This window comes from Chelonia mydas, chromosome 8 (assembly GCF_015237465.2).
Source record: "Chelonia mydas isolate rCheMyd1 chromosome 8, rCheMyd1.pri.v2, whole genome shotgun sequence".
NCBI classification, from domain to species: domain Eukaryota; kingdom Metazoa; phylum Chordata; order Testudines; family Cheloniidae; genus Chelonia; species Chelonia mydas.
In genome coordinates, this window is record NC_057854.1 from 54,223,587 (window position 1) to 54,246,172 (window position 22,586).

Sequence of the window (22,586 nt, forward strand, 5' to 3'; positions counted from 1 at the left end):
GATTGGCATCTTCCAAAGTTCATTGTTAGTTAAGTACTTCCAATTACTTGAATAACCCCTTCACACTAGGTTGACCAAGTCTGTCTTATGTCTTCCTACAGCAAACACTTCAAATACAAGCATAGAGCCACCGCTCATAACTTCAGATATAAAAATGATACATACCTACAAATAGGATGAATATATTCAGTAGATCATAACCTTTGCAAAGATATGTTACATGGCAAATCTAGCATAAAACATACCCCAGTTATGTTATATTTACACTCATAAGCATATTTCTATAAAGCATTATAGGGTGCAACGTCACAGTCTACACTGTGTTGACCTAACTACATCAATATTGACTCTGTGCCTCTCATGGAGGTGGAGTTATTAAGTTGGCGTAGTGGGACAGTTACGTTGTCAGGAGAGAAATTTTAGTGTAGACACTTACATATGTTGTTGTGGGCTGCCTTGTGTCCCCCTAACTCTAGTGCAGACCAGGCCTCTGTCTACCTTCTGACCTGCTGTTGAATTCTTAATTGGCAGGGCAGTTTCATGAGTTGTGCACTACTTTTAGGGCACATGTCTGCAGCAAAGATGAGAGAATGGGGCACTTGTTGTTATGTACAAAATTATAGTGTTGCAGATGCCAGGGAGACGCCATAGTATCCTACCTTAGTTCTAGAACACTCTTCGCTCACTCTCATGCTTTATTATTCAGTGTGCTTCTGTGAAAGGGACACTTATCACCCCTACCTACGGCCGTTTGGTGTGTCTTATGGAAAATTGCTCATCACACTGTGGAAGGCCAGAGAAGAGTAGAAGCCTGTAGTTCTGAAGGTATCGCTTGTAGTGGAACATATTTCCACACTGCTCCAACCCACTTCAAATCATAAATGAGCTGCCTTTGGGTTTAAAAAAAAAAAAAGAGCAATTCAATCTAAAGTGATGGGCGGGTATTTTCTCCCTACATGCTGAACTGTGCTTGAAATCGGCACTTTAGCTGGTGGCCCTGGGCCAATGATGTACAGCTGCACCACCATGCACCCTGGCAGGGAGATCCCAAACTGAAAGCCACTTGGCAATCAAAATAGTACTAGGGGTAGGAGGAGAGCTAATTTAAGGTGTTTGATCTTTAAGCATTTTGGAGGCAGCCCCCTTCTGCTCTACACATATAGCATCTCCTTGCGTGGCTGATCTCTGCTTTGTCACCAGCAGCATGTATAGTAACAAAGGAGTGTGAAAATATGGCTTATGATTGTTTTAATGTCTATGCTGTGTGAAATGGCTGGTAGACCTCCCTTTGCATGACACCTTCTGTGAATGGGGCCCAGCTGAAAAACCTGCAAGGAAATCTTTGTTTTTCTTCGTTTGTGAAACTGAAGTATGACTGATTTCTGCAAAACTCTGAGACTGCTAATAGAGCACTGGGAAGATCATGTGCTTAAAATGTCATTTGGGCTTCTAGGCTGCTGCTTTATTCTCTGCCACTTCCCATTTGATTCCTCTGTGGTCCTCTAATTTTTAAAATGGGGTGGAGGAAGATAATTAGAGTTTGAGAACAGGTGCATTTGGAAACACTCATTTTGAGCCAGTGTCTGACTTGCAGGATCTACAGCTCTTGTTGGGGGCGACTCAAAGGTACATCAAGTGATGGGGCGGGTATGCGTACTGTAGGGACATGTAGGCTCTGTAGCAATATCCTGGACAAACTCTCCACACGAGGCTTATTAGAAAATACGATGGTTTTCAGTGATGGTCATATACAGATGTTGCCACATCAATCATTTAAGCCAGGGGTTCTCAAACTTTATTGCAAAGGGGGTTGTGACACTCTTTGGGGTCCTGATCCACAGTTTGAGAACTGCTGATTTAAGCCATTATGCACTCTTACTCGTTACATGTCACCGCTCTAACATCCTCAACGCTGTTAGACTAAATAGTCTGTCTTAGAGCCCTGTATATTTGTGCTGTGATTTTTGGATCATAAAGTGACCTTCCTTTTTTTTTTTTGGTTGGGGACCCTTGATTCAATTAGTAGACAAGTAAATAATCGACATATTATTCCTAAAATGAACTGAGATGGAAGCATTTCTTCTCTGTATTGTCCTGGATTTAAAAAATAGGAAGCAGGAAAGTAGTTGACAGCGAGTGTTAGTTAACTATTTGTCTTCCTCTCCCTGAAAGCTACCTTTGAGGCTAACAGGCTGGATCGAGTGGCGGGAGATCTTACTTCATTTTCTGGCTCTGTCACAGACTCACTCAATTTCTCTGCGCTTCAGTTCACCCATGTGTAAGATGGAGATAATGCTCCATTTAATACTTCGTCCATCTCGTCTGTTTAGATTGGAAGCTTTTCAGTTCAGGGGCTGTCTTGTGTGTGTACCATGTCTGGCACAATTTGGCCCCCAATTTTGGATGGGGCCCCTTGGGGCTACCATACTATAAATGGTTAATAAGGTGGCAATGTAGTCAGCTGGTGTATACTGTACTGTATATAAGTGAGTGCACTACCTGTTAATATATTGACAAATTCAGTTCCAGCAGGGTCTGTGCAACTGGAGAATTTTAAAATCAAAACGAAGGCTAATTTTTCCTCAGACATTTAAATGCATTTCTTTAACTCCAGAAATATAACCCTTACCAGGGCTGACTAGTGGGACTGGATCATAGGACTTTGATGCTTACCCTGAACTAACGCTAATCACGGGTGTTGAACGTGCGTGTGTAGTGAAGGCAAATAGTCATGCTTTACAGCATAAAAATCACTGTTTATAATGGATCATGGCTCTAGTAACTTTAAGGATAAGTTAAATGCTATACTGTAGGCTCTGAAAGCTTTGTAAAGAGAAAAACCTAAACGCAGCTGGTGAAAGAGAGAGCGCTATGTTGAAAATGTAATGCTTTGTTCCCACTGTTTTCTGCTCTCTTAGCTTTCTGCTGCAGGAGAAATGGGTTCTCTAAGCAGGATGGTGGTGTAGATTAGGCAATGAGCAGTATTGCTACTGCAGTGCATCTATGGGAAGGTCCTTTAAAGGTAGAGAATTCACTGGACAGCAGAAGTGTTCACGATTTACTGGCTGGGATGTCCTCAACCCTATACGTCCTGGGAAATAAGTGATATTGCAGTTTTAGCTTGATGCTATGTTGAAATGATTGTGAATAGATTCCTAACTGACTATCTTTCTTTCAGGCTCAGAGAGATCATGAAGAAAGCATGTATTCCACAAGATGGAACAGATTCCCCACTGTCGGTTATCCTGGCTATAGTTGAGTCAGATTCCACAGTAGTCTATTATAAACTGACAGACGGTTTCATAATGCCAGACCCTCCTGATGATACTGAAGACGTGGACAATAAACAGTGGAGAAAGAAAAGAAGGAAGCTTTTGAGATGACTTTAAGACAAAGACGAACTGTTTCTTGGCCCCTTATTTTCAAATCTAAACAAATTCAGTAATTTGTGTATGTAAATTAGAAGGTACAATGGCTTAACTGCTGCATTGCAAATCTTCACTTGCTCTGCAGAACTCAGACTTCTGCAGCATGCCTCAAAGTAAAATGGTTTGTAACATGTTTCAAGGACCTGACTTTTGTACAAGGCAAGTTACTCCTTCCTCCTGTCTTTTTTTTTTTTTTTTGAGAAGCAGAAGGTTTCAAACTTTGTCCCTTCTTCACACACGCCCCTACATTTGTGGGAATGTAAAGACTTAACAGAGTCAGACCTATGGCATAATTTTAAAGGTAAATATTGAAATAAAGTAAGCTGTTCTTTAGTGTAGTGTGGTTGGAGTGAGGGTCTTCAAACATACACTTCTGCGTAAGTTAAAAAGGCAGTAGTTTGTCCTACTCATGGCACCAAGAGCATTTAAAATATAAATTTCACCTGCTCCTTCACTTTTGGGCCTCTTACTGCTATATTTAGAGCAAAATAGAGTAGGTTTTGTCCAGGAATATTTTCTTTTGGTTTAAACGTTTTGCAACTGGAAAAATGATATGACTGTGATAATTCCCAAGGCTACTAGAAAGAGGCATGGTCCGGTGATTAAAGCCCAAGACAGTGGTTCTCAACCTGCGGCCCGTGGGCTGCTTGCGGCCCAGTCAGCACACAGCTGCAGCCCACGTGACATCCTCAGGGCATACAGATAGTATTGGATGCGGCCCACAATGGTAACTAGGTTGAGAACCACTGGCCCAAGGTTCAGCGACTCCTGCAATGTAACCCTAGTGGCCAATCACTAAGGTCCAGTCTACATAAGCAAATGTACATGTCAGTAGATACTTGGAGGACTAGCTTATTATACCACAAAGTTAAACACTGTTCGTTACCCATGTGAATGAAAATGGGAGGGGAAGCAGGTTGAAGATCCAGCGTTCAGTAACGTGGTGTTAACTGTGTCCAGCCCTATCTATACAGTCCAAGAACAAACCATTTGATGAGAAATTCAGAGACCTCTTGTGTTATAACATGATCTCTCAACACAGTAAATTTTTGTGTGTGAATGGCTCCTTATTCTCTTGCCTCAGTTACCCCATTTAAAATATGGGTTCTATTACCTATTTTTAATTGGCTAATCTTTAGAGTCTTTTGAAACTGAAGACAATGCCTAGGAGCTACTAATTACACATTTTTTCTATACCACATAGGCTGCTGCAGCTGGTGTGCCAATTTGTGCACCAGTCAGCCACTCTCAACACAGTCTGACCATTACCTCCTGGGGGTAGGGACCATGTCCTCCTATGTGTTTAAACAGCACCTAGTACAGTAGGGCCCCCAATGTGAGTGTAACCCACATTATTTATATCTCCAGTGTAGCCTCTATGGGTTAAACTAGTTGCCTGAACGATGTTTCAGCTGGTTATAGGGGAAGGGGAAACAAAGTTTAAATTGTTGGTACTGCCATGGGAATTTTCCATGCTTTCATTCAGTAGTTTTCTTTAAGTTTAACTTTAACTTGGAATTTTTGGCTTTCTAATGCAAGTTCCATATCTCAGAAATGGCTTTTAAAGTACATGTAAAAATTCACCTAGGGTCAAGGACCACATATGGAAAATTTCAAGCAAAAGGCCTGTTTTTGTTCAGTTCAGGAACAGGGGAGGATCCAGTTTCAGGCTCAGAATGAAATGATAGTTAACCTTTAGTCTCTCCTCAATAGGACAGACTAGAAATCCTTGGTGATTTCAGAGTTTAAGATTTTTAGTTTCACGTAGTCAAACAGGCTGGGGCAGCAGCAACGTCTAGTGAGAAAAGCAGGGGGCAATATGTACAGCATGATACTAGCCCTGCCTTCACCAAGGTCTTGCTGTGCGACCCTGGGCACTGCAGTTAGGTCCCAATTTAGCAAAGCACTTAAACAGGTGGTGAAGCCCTACTGAAGTCAATGGGACTTAGGTGCACTTCAGCACATGCTCTGCTGTGTAGAGATAGACTTAAGTATGTGCTTAAATCCTTAATTGAATTAGAGCCTTAAACTCTGCAACTCCAGTGTCTCACCTCTAAAATGGAGCTACTATGGATAGACTTGCCTGTCTATCCAAGGTACCTGTATATTGTACAGTATCAGAGCACCTCACAATCTTTAATGTAATCCTTGGCTATAAAGTGCTAATAAGTGCAAATATAAATTTAATCCTGTCCCTGGTGGTGATATCCATCACTTACGTGCATTCTTACTACACAGCGTTTTAGGGCCAGATCCTCATAAGGTGGAAATCAATGTAATTCCATTGGTGTTACTGGACTTACAGTAATTTACAGCAGCTTCCTGTAGCACATGAATACCTACTTCTCACACGTTAAGGTTTGCTCCTTTGCTATTAACCATTGCCTGTTTCAAACTGAATTAGGAGAATGGGATACAACAGATGGGCAAGTGCCCTGATCTGTTTGGGTAACTGAACAGAACGCATAGCCAGGCAACGTGTCTGGAGATTATATTATGTGCCTTAATGTACATTTTTACACACACAAACAAAATGGTTGCTTTTTATACAGTCTCTTCTGACCTCTCCTTACAGAAAAGCTCCTGTGTTTAGTCATGTGGAAATTAAAAGAGAAGAATTTCTACCATTCTAAAGCTTGCTCCGCTCATGAGGAAAAAGCAATCTGTCTCTTTTTGGACTGCAGCCAGAATGCATTAAAAGGTAGCTCTGTATTGATTCCTGATATGCTGAATCTGGCCATGACACCCATATTTTATGAACTCTGCTGTTCAGTCCATAAAGTACATCTCACACTTCATTTGGCTACATACCACCAGCTAAACTGTCCTCATATAAGCAGTAAAATACTTAAACCCCAGTGTAGGTATGTGCTGGAAAAAAAGTTTTAGTTTTATGTAAAGAAGCTTGTAAAATACTCTATACAATGCAGAATTTATACTTGTGCTGAATGCTACTAACGCCATAGCAATTTCTCTTGCATTTGCCCTGCTGTCAGGGAAGCATTTGTACTTTGTGGTTTGCTGCAGAACTGATACGTTAGGATGACTTTTTTTCTTTAGCTAAAAATTATTAAAACGAAGCATAATTCAAACCAACCTTTCTGTATACAGAAAAGTACCCAGCTCCAGAAATTGACTTAGAGCAACAAACTGTATTTCTTTGACCTCAGTAGTTAGTACCCCCACCACCACCAAAAAAATCAAAACCAAAAGATGTTTCATGTCTGTTAAAGCATGACTGTAGAGGTCTTTATCGAGACTCTCTATAATAGAGCTTGCTTTTTGCATTTCCGAGTTAATGGGTTTTTTTTAAAACATCGCTGCACTTTCTATTCTCCATGTAACGGTTAAAGCCGGGGTGGGGAATCTCCGGCCCATGGTCTGGATCCGGCCCATGGTCTGGATCCAGCCCACTGCTTCATTTCATCCAGCCTGCAGCAAGTCTCCACGCCGCAGGCCAGAAGCCCCGGCGCGCCCCCCCCCCCCAGGGCTGGAGCCACAAGTGCTGGGTTGTCAGAAGTCGGGTCAGCTCCACACAGCTCCTGGCACGGCCCTGCAGCCCCCAGCGCCGGCTCCACAGCTCCCATTGGCCCAGAACGGTGACCAATGGGAGCTGCGTGCACAGGCAGCACACACTGCGCACAGCCCCTTGGCCTCTGCCTAGGGGTTGGACATGGCAGCTGCTTTTGGGAGCAGTGCGGAGCCACATCAGGCAGGGAGCCTGCCTTAGCCCCACTGCACCGCCAAACGGGAGCCACCTGAGGTAAGTGCCGCCCAGCTGGAGCCTGCACCCTGAACCCCCCTACCCCAGGTCGGAATCCCTTCCTGCACCCTAACTCCCTCCCATACCCCAACCCCCTGCCCCAGCCCTGAGCCCCCTCCCGCACCCAAACCGTTTCCTGGAACTCATACCCTGAACCTCCTGCACCCCAACCTCCAGCCCTGAGCCCCCTTCCGCACCCAAACCGTCTCCTGGAACTCATACCCTAAACCTCCTGCACCCCAGCCCTGAGCCCACTCCCACACTCCAAACCCCTTGGCCCCAGCCTGGAGCCCTCTCCTGCACCCTAAACTCCTATCCACAGCCCCATACCAGAGCCTGCACCCCAAGCCAGAGCCCTCACCTGCACCCCAACCCTCTGCCTCAGCCTGGAGCCCTCTCCTGTGCCCTGAGCCCCTCATTTCTGGCCCCACCCCAGAGTCTAGGGGAAACCCAGAGCCTCTGAACCCCCACCCTGTGGGGCTTTATGTGGCCTGTGACTGATTTTTTTCTGTGGGTCAGTGGCCCTGATAGAAAAAAAATTCCCCACCCCTGGCTTAAAGGTAAACAAAGGGTCATTTAGAAAAAATTAAGTTTAGATCCTTATTTGGCTTAGCGCCACTGAAAGTCTATCTGTGTTGATGTCATATGCAGCCCCATTGCAGACCTGGAGCCCATTGGTACTGTAAAAATACAGAATGACAAGACTGCCCCTCAAACAGCATTGACTGACAGTTGCTGAGGATCAGGCCATTAGTATTTTAAAGTCCCAAAACATTGTTTATACATGCTGCATTAAAATGTTTCATTACTTGCTTTATTGTAAGTGAGAGAATATCTATAGTTGTACAAGAAACTCTGAACCTTGAGCGCTTGTCTGGGTCAGCAGCTTTTCAAGTTCACCTTTAATAGGCATCAAGATAAGTTTCACAGTCTACACCTTGCTCTCTTAAAGACTACTTTTATAGACTAAGTACAGTTTAACCAGCTACTTTTAACATGTAGAGATGTTCTGGAGCAAAAGTACACTTTTTCATGAAATTATTGTATCAATTCATGCCTCTCTGCAGGGGGATGTGTGTATTCAGGCCTACTCAGAACTGTGAGATGTTGTTACAATTTTTCTTCAGGTTTGTCATTGTAATTGGATGTCCATTAATGTAAGTATCAATTCTGGTTTATGGAGTGTCTGGTTCTTTCAGGAGTTGTTGGCTTCACCTCCCAAATTGTGTACTTTACATGACTATGTAATGCAGCTGTCTTGTGTACAGCAACTTATGTGAAAATGCTATTTGTTTTCTACGATGGCTGTCTAGAGAGTAAAAAAATTAATTGTGTGATTAAAATTAATTGTGATTAATTGCACTGTTAAACAATAATAGAATACCATTTAAATATTTTGGATGTTGTCTACATTTTAAAATATATTGATTTCAATTATAACAGAATACAAAGTGTACGCTGCTCACTTTATATTATTGATTACAAATACTTGCACTGTAAAAAAAAATTTTTGTTCAATTCACCTAAGTACTGTACTGCAATCTCTTTATCATTAAAGTTGAACTTACAATTGTAGAATTATGTTAAAAAAAAACTGCATTCAAAACTAAAACATTTGTAAATCTTTAGAGACTACAAGTCCACTCAGCCCTATTTCTTGTTCAGCCAATCACACAGACAAACAAGTTTGTGTACATTTTCAGGAGATAATGCTGCCTGCTTCTTGTTCACATTGTCACCCGAAAGTGAGAACAGGCATTCCCATGGCACTGTTGCAGCCGGGCGTCGCAAGAAATTTACAAGCCAGATGTGCTAAAGATTCATATGTCTTTTCATGCTTCATCCACCATTCCAGAGGACGTGCATCCATGCTGACGGGTTCTGCTCCATACCGATCCAAAGCAGTGCAGATCGACACGTTCATTTTCATCATCTGAGTCAGATGCCACTAGCTGAAGGTTGATTTTCTTTTTTTGGTGGTTTGGATTCTGTAGTTTCCACATCAGAGTGTTGCTCTTTTAAGACTTCTGAAAGCATGCTCCACACCTCATCCCTCTTAGATTTTGGAATGCACTTAAGATTCTTAAACCTTGGGTCGAGTGCTGTAGCTATCTTTAGAAAGCTCACATTGGTACCTTCTTTGCATTTGTCAAATCTGCAGTGAAAGTGTTCTTAAAATGAACATCTACTGAGTCATCTGAGACTACTATAACATGAGATATATGGCAGAATGCGGGTAAAATAGAGCCAGAGACATACAATTCTCCCCCAAGGAGTTCAGTCACAAATTTAATTAACACATTTTTTAACGAGCATCATGAACAGGAAGCATGTCCTCGGAATGGTGGCCGAAGCTTGAAGGGGCTTACGAATGTTTAGCATATCTGGTATGTAAATACCTTGCAATGCCAACTACAAAAGTCCCTTGCAAACGCCTGTTCTCACTTTCTGGTGACATTGTAAATAAGTGGGCAGTATTATCTCCTATAAATGTAAACAAACTTGTTTGTCTTAGTGATTGGTTGAACAAGAAGTAGGACTGAGTGGACTTGCAGGCTCTAAAGTTTTGCATTGTTTTGTTTTCGAGTGCACTTATGTAACAAAAATCTACATTTGTAATTTTCACTTTCACGATACAAGTACTGTAGTGCAATCTCTTTATGAGGTGAATTGAAAAATACTATTGATTTCAAATATTTGCACTGTAAAAATGATAATCAAAAATAATATAAAGTGAGCAGTGTATACTTTGTATTCTGTATTGTAATTGAAATCAATATATTTGAAAATACAGAAAAACATCCAAAATATTTAATAAATTTCAGTTGGTATTCTATTCTTTAACAATGCGATTACAACTGCGATTAATCACAGTTAATTTTTTTGAGTTAATCATGTGAGTTAACTGCAATTAATAGACAGCCCTATTTTTCTACCTTTTATTTAAAGGCACAGAGGGGCTGCACTTGCTACATGGGGTTGAGAAATATGCCCTGGAGCAGACAGCAAGCTGCCTAACAACTACACAATCTCTTCTAAATGCTGAGCAAGCAAAAATGTTTGCATGTGGATTTGTAATCTGTGCTGCTCCATGTGAAGTCACCAAAGGGTAACGCCTTGGTCTATGTGTGTATATATCATGAGCATAATGTCAAGACTCAATAAAGTTATAAGGATATAATGACTCAAGGGACACCCTCCCATGATTCTATGGAATGAAGTTTAGGAGTCTCCGGACTGGCCAATCCGGTTGTAAAGGGGAGCCAACTGTTCCTGTGTATAGGGAAGGAAATATCTTATGGTGCGTGTTTTAGGCTAGTCAAAGCTAGAATCACTAAGTGCATGGGCTTTCCCTGGGCATCAATAGGAGATGCACTCAGGCAGTGGTGGGGCTTCCGTGATTAGATGAGTTTGGTGCAGACTTAGGGGCAACTCCTGGCCTTGCCTCATCACCCACAGAAGGTCCCAGGTGGTGAAGCAGTGTGGAGCAGGATTGCAGGGGCAAGGGAGAGCACACAGGAGCCCCCTGAATGACATTTTAACAAACTCCTTCACCATGCTGGCCAGTTACCAGAGTACAGAAGCTCAGGTAAAATGCCAGCGATGTATTTACTTACATCTTTTAAAACGCATGTAACTGCAGCTGGTATTTCAAAATTTCCCAGTCCCAGGATGTCTTTTCCCTTTGTCTCCCCCCGTTTCTCAGAGCCTCCCCACTTTGGCTGGGCTGGCCCCATGCCTGAGGAATGCAGATGGCAAACAATAACTTGATCCATGCCTAATGACAGCCCATGTGCTTCTCAGCTGAATGGATGAATTGCATAACTCCTGGTTATCTACATGATGCTTAGTGTGAACTCTACAGTTAATTTATGTAATTTATTGCCTTGTTCATTTGCCACCTAATTAATTATCATCATCATCAGTCAGCCTCCTACTCCTCCCCTGCTCATCTGGCCATGGTGTTCAGCTCACTAACCCTCCGGATTTCCCTGTCTCCTTGCTCCATTCCAGCTGGTCCTGCCTCCCCATCCTCCACCCTCCAACCCCTTCTCTTTGGAGTAATTTTCCTTAACACTTTTCCTCTCTTTATTCCCTCCCCTCTCCGCCCCCATCTTTAACCACACCTTTCCTCACCAACCATTATATCGCTTTAGGCCTCTTACTTTCCAACTTGCCTTCCCTTCTGTTGTTCCCTCTGGAATGCCCATTCACTAGAAAGGCCATGACCATCCATGATATTGTAATTTTCTGCTCCTTCCAACTGTGGGCCTTCCTTGAAACCATGATTGTTTTGGACTGATGTCATTTCCCATTGAAATCAAGTGAGGGGTTGGTGCCTACCACCTTGAGGCCCCACTGAAAATGCCATCTGCCTCAATACAGTTTACACTTGGCTTAGAAGCAAAAGATCCAAGAGTAGAAAGCCAGTCTGTTATCTTCAGAGGATTGCTTATCTCTATTGGAGGTTGTTCCACACACGGTGTCTGGTAGTTTTTGCTTTAATACTACATGGTAGTTCTAATACTACAAGGTCTACAAATAGTCAAATCAAACATACCTGCTGAGATTTTTCAGAGCAACAAGAACTCATTGTATCAAACTGCACAGTACTGACCCCATATCAACACCAGAGGGCGCTTTCTGCTAACAGAGCACAAGAGCCAACTTGTGGGGATTTTGGCATGTTGTAAAAGTCTATTTTCCAATCTAATTTAATTTTTTGGAATCTCCAATATATACACAAAAATGAAAAAAGCAGTATAATGCTGTGAAGTGATTGTATCCCTTCTTTCTCTGTTATTGGAATGTAGCTGTAGAATTACTGTCCCTGTTCATATTAAAAAAATGTTGGGTCACGGTTACTAGTTTTAAAAATGGAATGGGTTTGCTTTATGCTACAGACTGCTTTTAAGTTTAGTCCTGTGCCTTCTAAAATCCTGAATAGATTCTAGTATATCCTGCTCTGGCTGGAGGCTGAGCAGACTCAGGTGCTATGGTCAGGCCATGGTCTACACATCAGGATGAGGGGTCTGTCCCAATCCTGATGAAATGGTGACTCACAAGGGGAAATTCTACAGCCTGTGTAATGCAGGAAGCCAGACTAGCTGAGTGTAAGAGTCCTATAACTTTGAAATCTGCAGCTTTAAGTGATGTTTGCTTTTGAAACATGCAAGACTGACAGTCCAGCATACTAAAGACCTGTGTTCATCCACAGAACAGATACAACAAGGGCAGCAGCATGGCAAGCTTCCCCACCCCCACCTTGCTAATGTGCCTCAAACCTGATTGAGACCAGCTTTGAGAGTGTCTATGGGCTTGACTACACTGAGACTTAGTGCATGGCAAGCCAGGTCCGTATGCTGACTTAGTGTGCAGCCAGCTAATGCAACGTATATGCGCATGCTGGCTTGCTGTGCACTACATCTCTGTGTAGACAAGCCATATTTCCCTTCAATTCTTGACTTCTGTGATGAATAAGGGTCTCTCCCTCTCAGAGCTGCACTAATATTACCATTTCACAGATGCCACCACAGAGTGACTGGGGTAGTGACTTCCAATCACTGCTTAATTTTAAATAATGCAATCATGTAATCTCAAGAACCAAAGCCTCGTGGAAGCTTGGAACAGCAGAACATGCCTAACTTAGGCTGAATAGCACAGTGTTCAGGACACTGAGTACAGGAGACTCCTCCACATCTTAGAATGTATAAAACAAACCTGTGTAATGTTTAGAGTCCTCCAAACTCTCTACTGTCCCACGTAGATTTTTCCATTGCAGCATCTCCGCGAGGGATACAGAGTATGCAGCAAGGGAGGCCTTGGCAAGCTTTACAGCTAAGCTCCATAAAAGATCCTTTTATCCAGCAAGCACATTTCACCTCTTCGATCCTGTGGGATCCTCTAAACAAATAGCCAAGACAGTGAATTCTTTTCTTTCCAATAGGTGCCCCCTTCCCTTAAAAATCTTCCAAAAAAAGAGGCACTTACGTGCTGTAAGCAAGAGGGTGTATAGATGTTCGGGGCCAAATTCCACATCTGTTATAAGCAAGCACAATTCCATTCATGTGAATGGCAGTGCTGTTGTTCACAGAGGCGTCCCTATTTATTACAGCAAGGTATGGATGGTGTCTATACATCTTCATTAAACCCCAGCACAATATAATAATCTTGAGAGCAATGTGTTATTGGATGTGTTGACTATAACATGAAGAAAGTGTATGTGGTTTTGGCATTGAATCTTTCTGGTCTGTAATAAGATTGCTAGACACATGCATTTAACGGAAAGCTCTCATTTACACTAAATATCCCCCGAGAATGAAATAAAATAAAAAAAAAAAAAACGAAACTGGCCCTAATTTTCCTCTTACAACTCCATCAATACACCTCAGTCCTTACTGGCAACATTAATGCTTTTGCAGTCCTAGCTCTTTCTTCATAAAAACACATAGTCGTGTCAAACTATGTGGAGAATGTATCTACCAGGGAGCAGGATGACCACTAGCAAGCTTGCTTATATCTGGATGAAAGCTGTGCAAAACTCATGATGAAATCCAAATCCAGAGAAAACTGACCTGGTTTCAGCTTTTCATAGACCTGGAACCTAGGCCAGGTTTACAGAGGTTCCAAGAAAACACAAAACAAACACACCTTTTCAGCAAGTTTCATTTGAAGGAACCTAAGCCAAGGTTTAAACAAAGTTGGACCCATGTATGGTTTGGGGTGGAAAATATGTGATCACTGCCACAAAATAGTGTTTTGTTGAGTTTGAGTAAACTGCAATCTCAAACTGAACAATATTCAAAATCAAACCCATACAATGTGAAATGGAAAAAATGTTATCTAAACTCATGCTATCCAAAACTTACTTTGCACAGCTCTACAGATATTACTCAAGCACACAGGAAGAGAATGAATGAGGATGCTAAAGAACCAGTGTCCATTTTATGCTCAAATAAATTGTTTAGTCTGTAAGGTGCCACTAGTACTCCTTTTCTTTTTGCGAATATAGACTAACACGGCTGCTGCTCTGAAACCTGTCCATTTTAAGACATGCCAGCTTGTGGGCTAGAAACTAGTGATATACAACATAGGAAAGCTAAGTGGTCCTTCTTCCCAAACTTTTCAGTGTATGTAGAAGGGGTTTTGGTTTTTTAAACACTAGTCCTGGTATTGGATATTGCAACTATATCATTTCGTTCCAAGGTACCATTTTGCCATCTTCCTCTCTTCCCTCCTTTCCCACATCACCACAACTTGTGGGGGGTAAGTGTGGGGTTCTTCAAATCCCTGTCCACACAGGCAAATCCCTTCTGACCACACAAATGAGAGAACTCCATGCAAATGTGTTCTATGCATAGGCAGAGTGATTTTTTTTCTTTCAGAGGCTCTTATTGTCAAATCAAAACCAATTTTCTCTGAAACACGTGAAATCATTCTCAGTTAGGATTATTTCCATGCAAAACATCATGTTTATATTCCTAGCCACTTCAGTGCTGAATTTTTAATCCACAAGATTGTTTTTTTAAAGGGGAAAAGTAATTCCACTCCTCCCCACCCCCTTCTTGTTCTCAAAAGGAGCCAAACTGTATTTGCTTGGATTTTCCTGAAAAATTCACCCTCAAGGCCAAGTTTGACTTCATCTTTTGGGCTGAAATTTTACAATTGCCTCCACTCCCACTGTTAAGATCCTTGTAATAAGAGGAGACAGAAGAGGCATAAACTCCTCCAAAGGGTCATCCACCAGCAACTAAATCACTTGACAGACAGAACATTTTCCCAAAGCATTTACTAAACAGGCAGTCAAAGCCATCCCTCTCTGGACTCCATGAAGGAAATCAAGATGCAAAGGTGTCGTACATCCTGGATTTACAAGAAGAGCCTAAAATAGCAGAAAGAAAAGGAGTACTTGTGGCACCTTAGAGACTAACAAATTTATTTGAGCATAAGCTTTCGTGAGCTACAGCTCACTTCATCGGATGCATACAGTGGAAAATGCAGTGGGGAGATTTTATATACACAGATTTTATATACACAGGTCTCTTGTTACTGTCTGTATGGTAACACCCATTGTTTCATGTTCTCTGTGTATATAAAATCTCAGGTTGCCTGGATTCCGACACATCTTTGAAAGAGTACATCCACCCTAATCTGCAGGAGTTCCTTCTAATCTATGCCTATGTGCCCACACAGTTCTGTCACTCAACCAGAGACCTTACTTGCAACATCCCTTGCTATTCCAAGGCTGAGCTCTCATGCTTCCAATTATTCCAATCCTGGACATCTCTTGAGCATCTATTAGCCACTTTGAGAAATCATGTGGTAGATATGTGAGAATGATCAACTGGGGAAAAGAGGGTTAGGATGGAACCCAGCTCATTTCCTTTGGCAATCATAAGGCAGGATTTGAAATGATTACTCCAGAGGTACTAGCTAAACCACAGCACCACTTGGTGGCAGTGATACTAGCTCTTTGCATAATTCCTTCAGACTGGTGGAGATGCCAAACCTTCTCTCTTTCTCTCTCTCTCTCTTTTTTAAGCACTATGTTATTCATCCTATAGCTAACCTGAAATCCACCTTGTCTTAGTAAAAGCCTGCAGCACCAGTGGCTGGTGGAATTATGTAATGAATAGACAACTATCCTGAGGAGACTCCAGGCTGTAAAGGATGCCATGAACTTCCCCTGCTAGAGCATCATTCCAGACTTCTGTTTAGTGGAGACATCCAGGAGTGACGGCCAGGCACAGCCCAAGTTCATGGGTTTTGTGCTGTTGACCTGGGGGATACAGGTGGGTGGGGAGGACAGAATCCTGCTCCCAATTTACAGAGCACCTATAAGCAACTACTTGGTCATACTGTAGCCTCAGCCTCCTCCGACTGTGCTCACCTGACATAGGGCTTTTGGCAGTGGCTGCAGGCAGTTCATGGACTCACTAACGATGCCCACTCACAGCCAATCCCAACCCATGGTGAGGTGCAGTACACAGAGGAGGTCCTCACCCCTGCCTGACCACTCAGTGGTCTGCCCACACTCTCCCATTCAGTGGAACTGCATTACTTCTGCTGAATTTAAGGGCTTATGCTCTATATAAGGAGGAAAAGATTTCTTCTGAATGCATAGACATTCATTTCTCTCTATCTTAGGGCCTTGTACTTCTGCCCACCCAAGCCATCTTCTCTGAGATGCTTCCTGTCCCACAAGCAAAGGAAGACAGAAGGCAGAAGATTCTGGAAATGAACTGCTGGTTAGATGAATGGTGTAGAGCTTTGGTTTTGTGGTACCACCTTTGGTTTTGGTCCACCTTCTCTGGGGAGAGGGAGCTGTATGCTTTGGATGGCCACCTCAGTAGGAGGGCAACCAATCTCCATGGGATAGCATGGCTAGAGTAGTCAGGAGAGGGTTAAACTAATAGCAGAAGAGGAGGGTAAAATGAGGGAAGATATGAGCACTCAGTTAGCACAAAATTGAGATGTTGAAAACAAAATAAATCCAGGAACCAAAGGACAGCTATTTTGTGGCGTGCAGAAGGCTCTGGGGGGGGGGGGAGGAGCGAGGGCATGGCAGGCTCAAGGGAGCGGGTGGAAAGGGGTGGAATGGGGGCAGGGCCTGTGGTAGAGCCAGGGGTTGAGCAGTGAGCACCCCCCGGCACAATGGAAAGTTGGCGCCTGTCGCTCCAGCCCCAGAGTCAATGCCTATACAAGGAGCTGCATATTAACTTCTTAAGAGCCGCATATGGCTCCAGAGCCACAGGTTAGCCACCCCGATCTAGTTGGTACTACTGAAACCTGGTGGAATGATTCACACAACTGGAATGTTAAAATCAATGGTTATCACCTATTTAGAAAGGATCAGTGGGCAAAAGGGGAGAGCGAGTGGCTCGCCATATCAAAAATGGCATTACCTGTTTCCGAGTCACTGATAACTTGGAAGAAAGTGATCCTGAATGCTTATGGATCAATCTCCTAACAGATAGAATACAAGATGGGGCATTATCTGGTGTCTGCTACAGGGCACCAAATCTCACTAGGGAACAAAATGACCGCTTCCTTACATGCCTGTCTACAACGTGGCGGGGGGGGGGGGTAGGGGGGGGGAGGAGAACCAAAACAAAAATAACAAAACCCTCTGATCATGGGAGACTTCAATTTGAGTGATGTATTCTGGAGGTCTCATGTTGCCAGTACTAAAGCATCGTTGGAATTTCTAAACATTATAGTTAACAATTTCTTAACTCAAAGTGTTGCAGCCAATCTGGGGAAATTCTATATTAGACTTTGTCCTAACAGACAAAGAGGAACTGATCACAGAACTAAAAAATTAATGGTAGCTTAGGTACAAGTGATCAAGACTTGATCACATTTATAACGTGCAAGCAGAATGAAAGTCCAGAATAGTAATACGTAATATTACACACACACGCACACACACACACACAGTGCTTTAATAGGGCCAATTTCACAAAGCTGAAAACAATTATGAGCCATATCAGGTGGGAGGAAGAATATAATCAGAAAAATGTGGATAATCATTGTGAATCATTTAAGAATACCCTATTGGATGCCCCAAAAGCCACAATCCCACAACTGAGGAAGAAGGTTGCACTAGTTTAAAAAAACAACATGGTTTAGAGGGGAAACAAAAGCAGCTGTAAAAAATAATTTGGAAGAAATGGGAAGTTGATAGTAATGAATATAAATAAAATTAGGAATTGTAAGAAATTGCTAAGGGAAGCCAAGTGACACAAGGAGATGTCTAATGGCCAGCAGAGTTAATGACAATAAAGAGTTTTTTAAAGATATATTAGGAACAAAAAGAATCCTAATAATGGTATTGGTCCATTACTAGATGAAAATGGTAGAATTATCAATAATGATGCAAAAAAGACAGAGGTATTTGATAAATATTTCAGTTCTAGATTTGGAAAAACACAGATGATGCAGTCTCATCATATGGTGGTAACACTCTTTCCATTCCACTAGTATCTCTGGAGGATGTTCAACAGAAGCTACTAAAGTTAGACACTTTAAAATCAGCAGGTCCAGATAACTTGCATGCAAAAGTTTTAAAAGAGCTGGGTGAGGAGCTCTCTGAACCATTCATATTGATTTTCAATAAGTCTTGGAGCATGGGGGAAGTTCCAGAAGCCTGAAAGAAAGCTAATGTGCCAATTATTAAAACAGGGTAAACAGGATGACCTGGGTACTTATAAGACTGTCAGCCTGACATTGATCCTGGGCAAGATAATGGAGCAGTTGATGCAGGACTCAATGAATAAAGAATTAAAGGAGGGTAATGTCATTAACACAAATCAACATGGGTTTATGGAAAATAGATCTGTCAGACTAACTTGATTGGTTTTTTATTGACAAGATTACAAGTTTGGTTGATAAAGGTAACTGTTGGAGTAATATATTTAGAGTTCTGTAAGGCATTTGACTTGGTGCTGCATGACATTTTGATTAAAAAACTAGCATATAAAATTAACATGGCACAGACTAAATGGATTAAAAAGTGACTATCAGTTAGGTCTAAAAATGTAACTGTAAACAGGAATAGTCATCGAGTGGATGTGTTTTCAGTAGGATCGTGCAGGGATCTATTCTTGGCCCTATGCTATTTATTTAACCTGAAAGAAAAAAATCACTGATAAAGTTTGCAGATGACACAAAAATTGGGGGAGTGGTAAATAATGAAGAGGACAGGTCACTGATTCAGAACGATCTAGACTTCCTGGTAAACTGGGTACAAGCAAACAATATGCATTTTGATACGGTTGAATGTAAATCTATACACCTGGGAACAAAGAACATAGCCAATACTTATAGGATTGGGAACTTTATCCTGGGAAGCAGTGGCTCTGAAAAAGATTTGGGGACTGTGGTGGATAATCAGCTGAATGTGAGTGCCACACTTTAGGAATTCTGCTCCCAGTGAGCTTCCAGTGTGATGTTGTGGCCAAAAGAACTATTGCAATCCTGTGATGCATAAACTGTGGAATATCAAGTAGGTGTAGAGAGAGGTTATTTTACCTCAATAATTGGCACTGGTGTGACTGCTGCTGGAATACTGTGTCCAGTTCTGCTGCCCACAATTCAAGAAGCATGTTGTTGATAAACTGGAGAGGGTTCAGAGAAGAGCCACAAGAATGATTAAAGGGTTAGAAAACATGTCTTATAGTGATAGACTCAAGGAGCTCAATCTAAGAAGGTTAAGGGGTGACTTTATTACAGTCTCTAAGTACCTATGTGAGGAACAAATGTTTAATAATAGGCTCTTCAATCTAGCAGAGAAAGCTATAACATGATCCAATGGCTGGAAGTTAAGACAAATTCAGAATGGAAATAAGGTGTACATTTTTAATGCTGAGTAATTAACCATTGGAACAATTTACCAAGAATTGTGGTGGATTCTCCATCACTGAATTTTTAAAACCAAGATTGGATGTTTTTCTAAAAGGTATGCTCTTGGAATTATTTTGGGGCAGTTCTGTGGCTTGTGTTATACAAGAGGTCAGACTAGATTGTCACAATGGTCCCTTCTGGGTTTATAATCTATGAATAAATCACAAAATCTGAGGTTTCTCATGTACAACAAATTGGCAATAATGAGGTCCCTAATGAACTTGAGTCTCTGGCTCTTCTCACCTTTCAGAATATAGAAATTCCGTTTGGGATAGTGATATTTGTGTGTGTTCCTTTATTCCCACAGAGTTAAATCCTGCATTCCTCTCTCAGGCAAAACTCCTGTTGATTCCTATAACTGCTAGGACATTTGAATAATCAATCATTCTTTTCTCCTATACAGAGACGTTGCACAGAATTCCTTGGAGTCACATTATTTGATCACTCTGAGTTTTCTACCCTGCCTCCTAGATTAGTTTGCTTAGTTTTAATCCTCTTGCTAGGAGCTCTCCTACAGTAACTTATATTTTACTTGCCTCTTTGCAACTGCTTCTTTGTAGTTTTCCTTACTCACACTTGTTCCTATTCCCATACACTTGATCTTTTATTTGGGCATGCTAATATTTGGCACCTGCTAGACCATGTCTATTCAATAACAGCCAAAAAATAGCCACAATTTTTTTTTTTAATTTTAAGCCACACATTCAGGTTCCCAACCCATCTCTCCTTGGTCCCCAGCACAGTGCTGCAAACAGCTCTGAGAAAGCCACCTCTGCACTGCATTATGAAAAAGCATTTGACTTTTAATATACGTTAAGTATACCCTGCTTAAACACACACTTCCCATAGTGACTAGATTGCTTAGGACTGCTTGGTCAGAGGGTCTCACTCCCAGGGAGGTGCTCATGAGAAAAGTACAAATACTACAAAGGCAACCTTGTACACTCTACCCCGAGTTTGAAAAGGGTGAGGAAGCCTACAGGAGAGCCATCCCCTGTAGATCCCTGGGATCTGCAGAAGAGGGAACACAAAGGGGCTGTCCCTGTGTTCTTCTCCATAGAAACGTGACACTACACAGTGGCTTGCAAGCTGCTGATTGTATTTAAAACCAAGAAACAAACATTATGGCTTTGAAAGATTTGGCTCTGCCTTCCTTCCCAATGGTATGTATATGAATTATGCATTAAGCTTTCTTACCTTCATCTGACATTCACCTCTCCAAGCCCTACAGCTATGCTAGGAGAGATGCAGATGGGATTCAGCAGCAGTTAACACATCAGGTGCAATGATTCAGTGAATAGCTTTTCTTGGCTCCCACCCCAAAGATCGTGGAACCCCAGCCCTAGAAAATTCTGTCAGAGTTGCTCTGGAAGGTTCCCAAGCAATGAGGGAGCAAACAGAGGGTTGGTGCAGAAAGGCAGGGGGAAGGAAGGATGCCTTCATAAAGATCTGCATATGGAGGAATTAGAAGCATGGAGCTCCAAAGACCTAAATCAAGCATAGGGACAGAAGGGCCCTCAAGAAGTCATCAAGTCCAGTCCCCTGCACCGAGGTAGAACCACGTAAACATAGAATAACCCTGACAGATGTTTGCCCAAACTGTTCTTAAACGTCCAATGATGGGGATTCTGTAGCCTCCCTTGGAAGCCTATTCCAGAGTTTAAAGACCCTTCTAATTAGAAAGTTTTCCCTAATATTTAACCTAACTCTCCCTTGCTGCAGTTTAAGCCCATTACTTCTTCTCCTACCTTCAATGGACATGGAGAACAATTGAGCATCCTCCTTATAACAGCCCTTAACATATCTGTAGACTTATCAGGTTCCCCACTCAGTCTTCTTAAGACTAAACATGCCCAGGTTTTTTTTTAACCTTTCCTCATAGGTCAGGCTTTCTACACCTTTATTATTTTTGTTGCTCTTCTCTGAGCTCTCTCCATTGCCCACATCTTTCCTAAAGTGTGGCGCTCAGAATTGGATACAGTAGTCCAGCTGAAGCCTGACCAGTGCCAAGAAGAATGTGACAATTGCCTCCCATGTCTTACATAAAATGCTCCTGTTAATACACCCCAGAATATTAGCCTTTTTTGCAACTGCATCACATTCTTGACTCATTCAATTTGTGATCCACTAAAACCCCATATCCTATTCCGCAATACAGCCTCCTAGCCAGTTATTCTACATTTTGTAGTTGTGCATTTGATTTTGTGTTCCTAAGTGATGTACTATGCCTTTGTTTTTATTGAATTTCATTTTGTTGATTTGGTCTGAAATCAACAACATGAAATTCAAGCTGGGAGGGGAAGTGCTAGCAATCCCTCCCAGCTTAGTGTCTTCTGCAAATTTTATAAGCATACTCTCCACTTCATTATCCAAGTAATTCGGACCCAGAACTGACTCCTAAAGGACCGCACTAGATATACCCTCCCAGTTTAATAGTGAACCACAGATAATACACTTTGGTTATGGTCTTTCAACCAGTTGTGCACCCGCTGTCACAGATCCATGGGACTGGTGCTATGACCTCAGCTTTGGAACAGTCTCTAGGAGGAACCTCTTCAGTGTGTCATACTTCCTAGAGGTCTCATTCTTCCTCCAGGGTAAGCCACGTGACTTCACCACCTCCTTAAACTGCATCTCTGGGTCTTCAGCACTCCTGCTTCACATGATGAGCTCTGTTCAACGAGTCCAACTGATATAGGCTCCTGGTGGAGACTCGTACACTCTTCAGTGATTAATGCACCTCAGCAAGCATTTGCACTTGTAGTGACACTAAAACCCTATTGTTTTGCAGCACTGTTTATTAGTCAGCTGGACCACAGCCTTGGAAGTCCTTAGGCTAGCACAGAGAACTGAAGGTTAAAGCACAGACCATTCTGGTTAGCCCAGAGCCCAGCCATTATAGTAAACCCCACTGTTCAAACTCTCTGTCTCTTTCAGTCTGACCTCCTTGGTCAGACTCCAGGTGAGAGCCCTGACTCCTTCCAGCAGCC

The 22,586-nt window shown here is 42.2% G+C and overlaps 1 protein-coding gene across 1 annotated transcript in view; it reads left to right on the forward strand.

Annotated features, from left to right (window-relative positions):
* Positions 1-10,375, forward strand: part of TSEN15 (tRNA splicing endonuclease subunit 15) — a 31,094-nt gene extending 20,719 nt beyond the window's left edge. Inside the window, exon 4 of the mRNA XM_037906954.2 lies at positions 3,179-10,375. Within this exon, the coding sequence (XP_037762882.1) occupies positions 3,179-3,383 (205 nt within the window). The 3' untranslated portion in view covers positions 3,384-10,375. The remainder of the gene's footprint in view (positions 1-3,178) is intronic.
* The last annotated feature ends 12,211 nt before the right edge of the window (positions 10,376-22,586 follow it).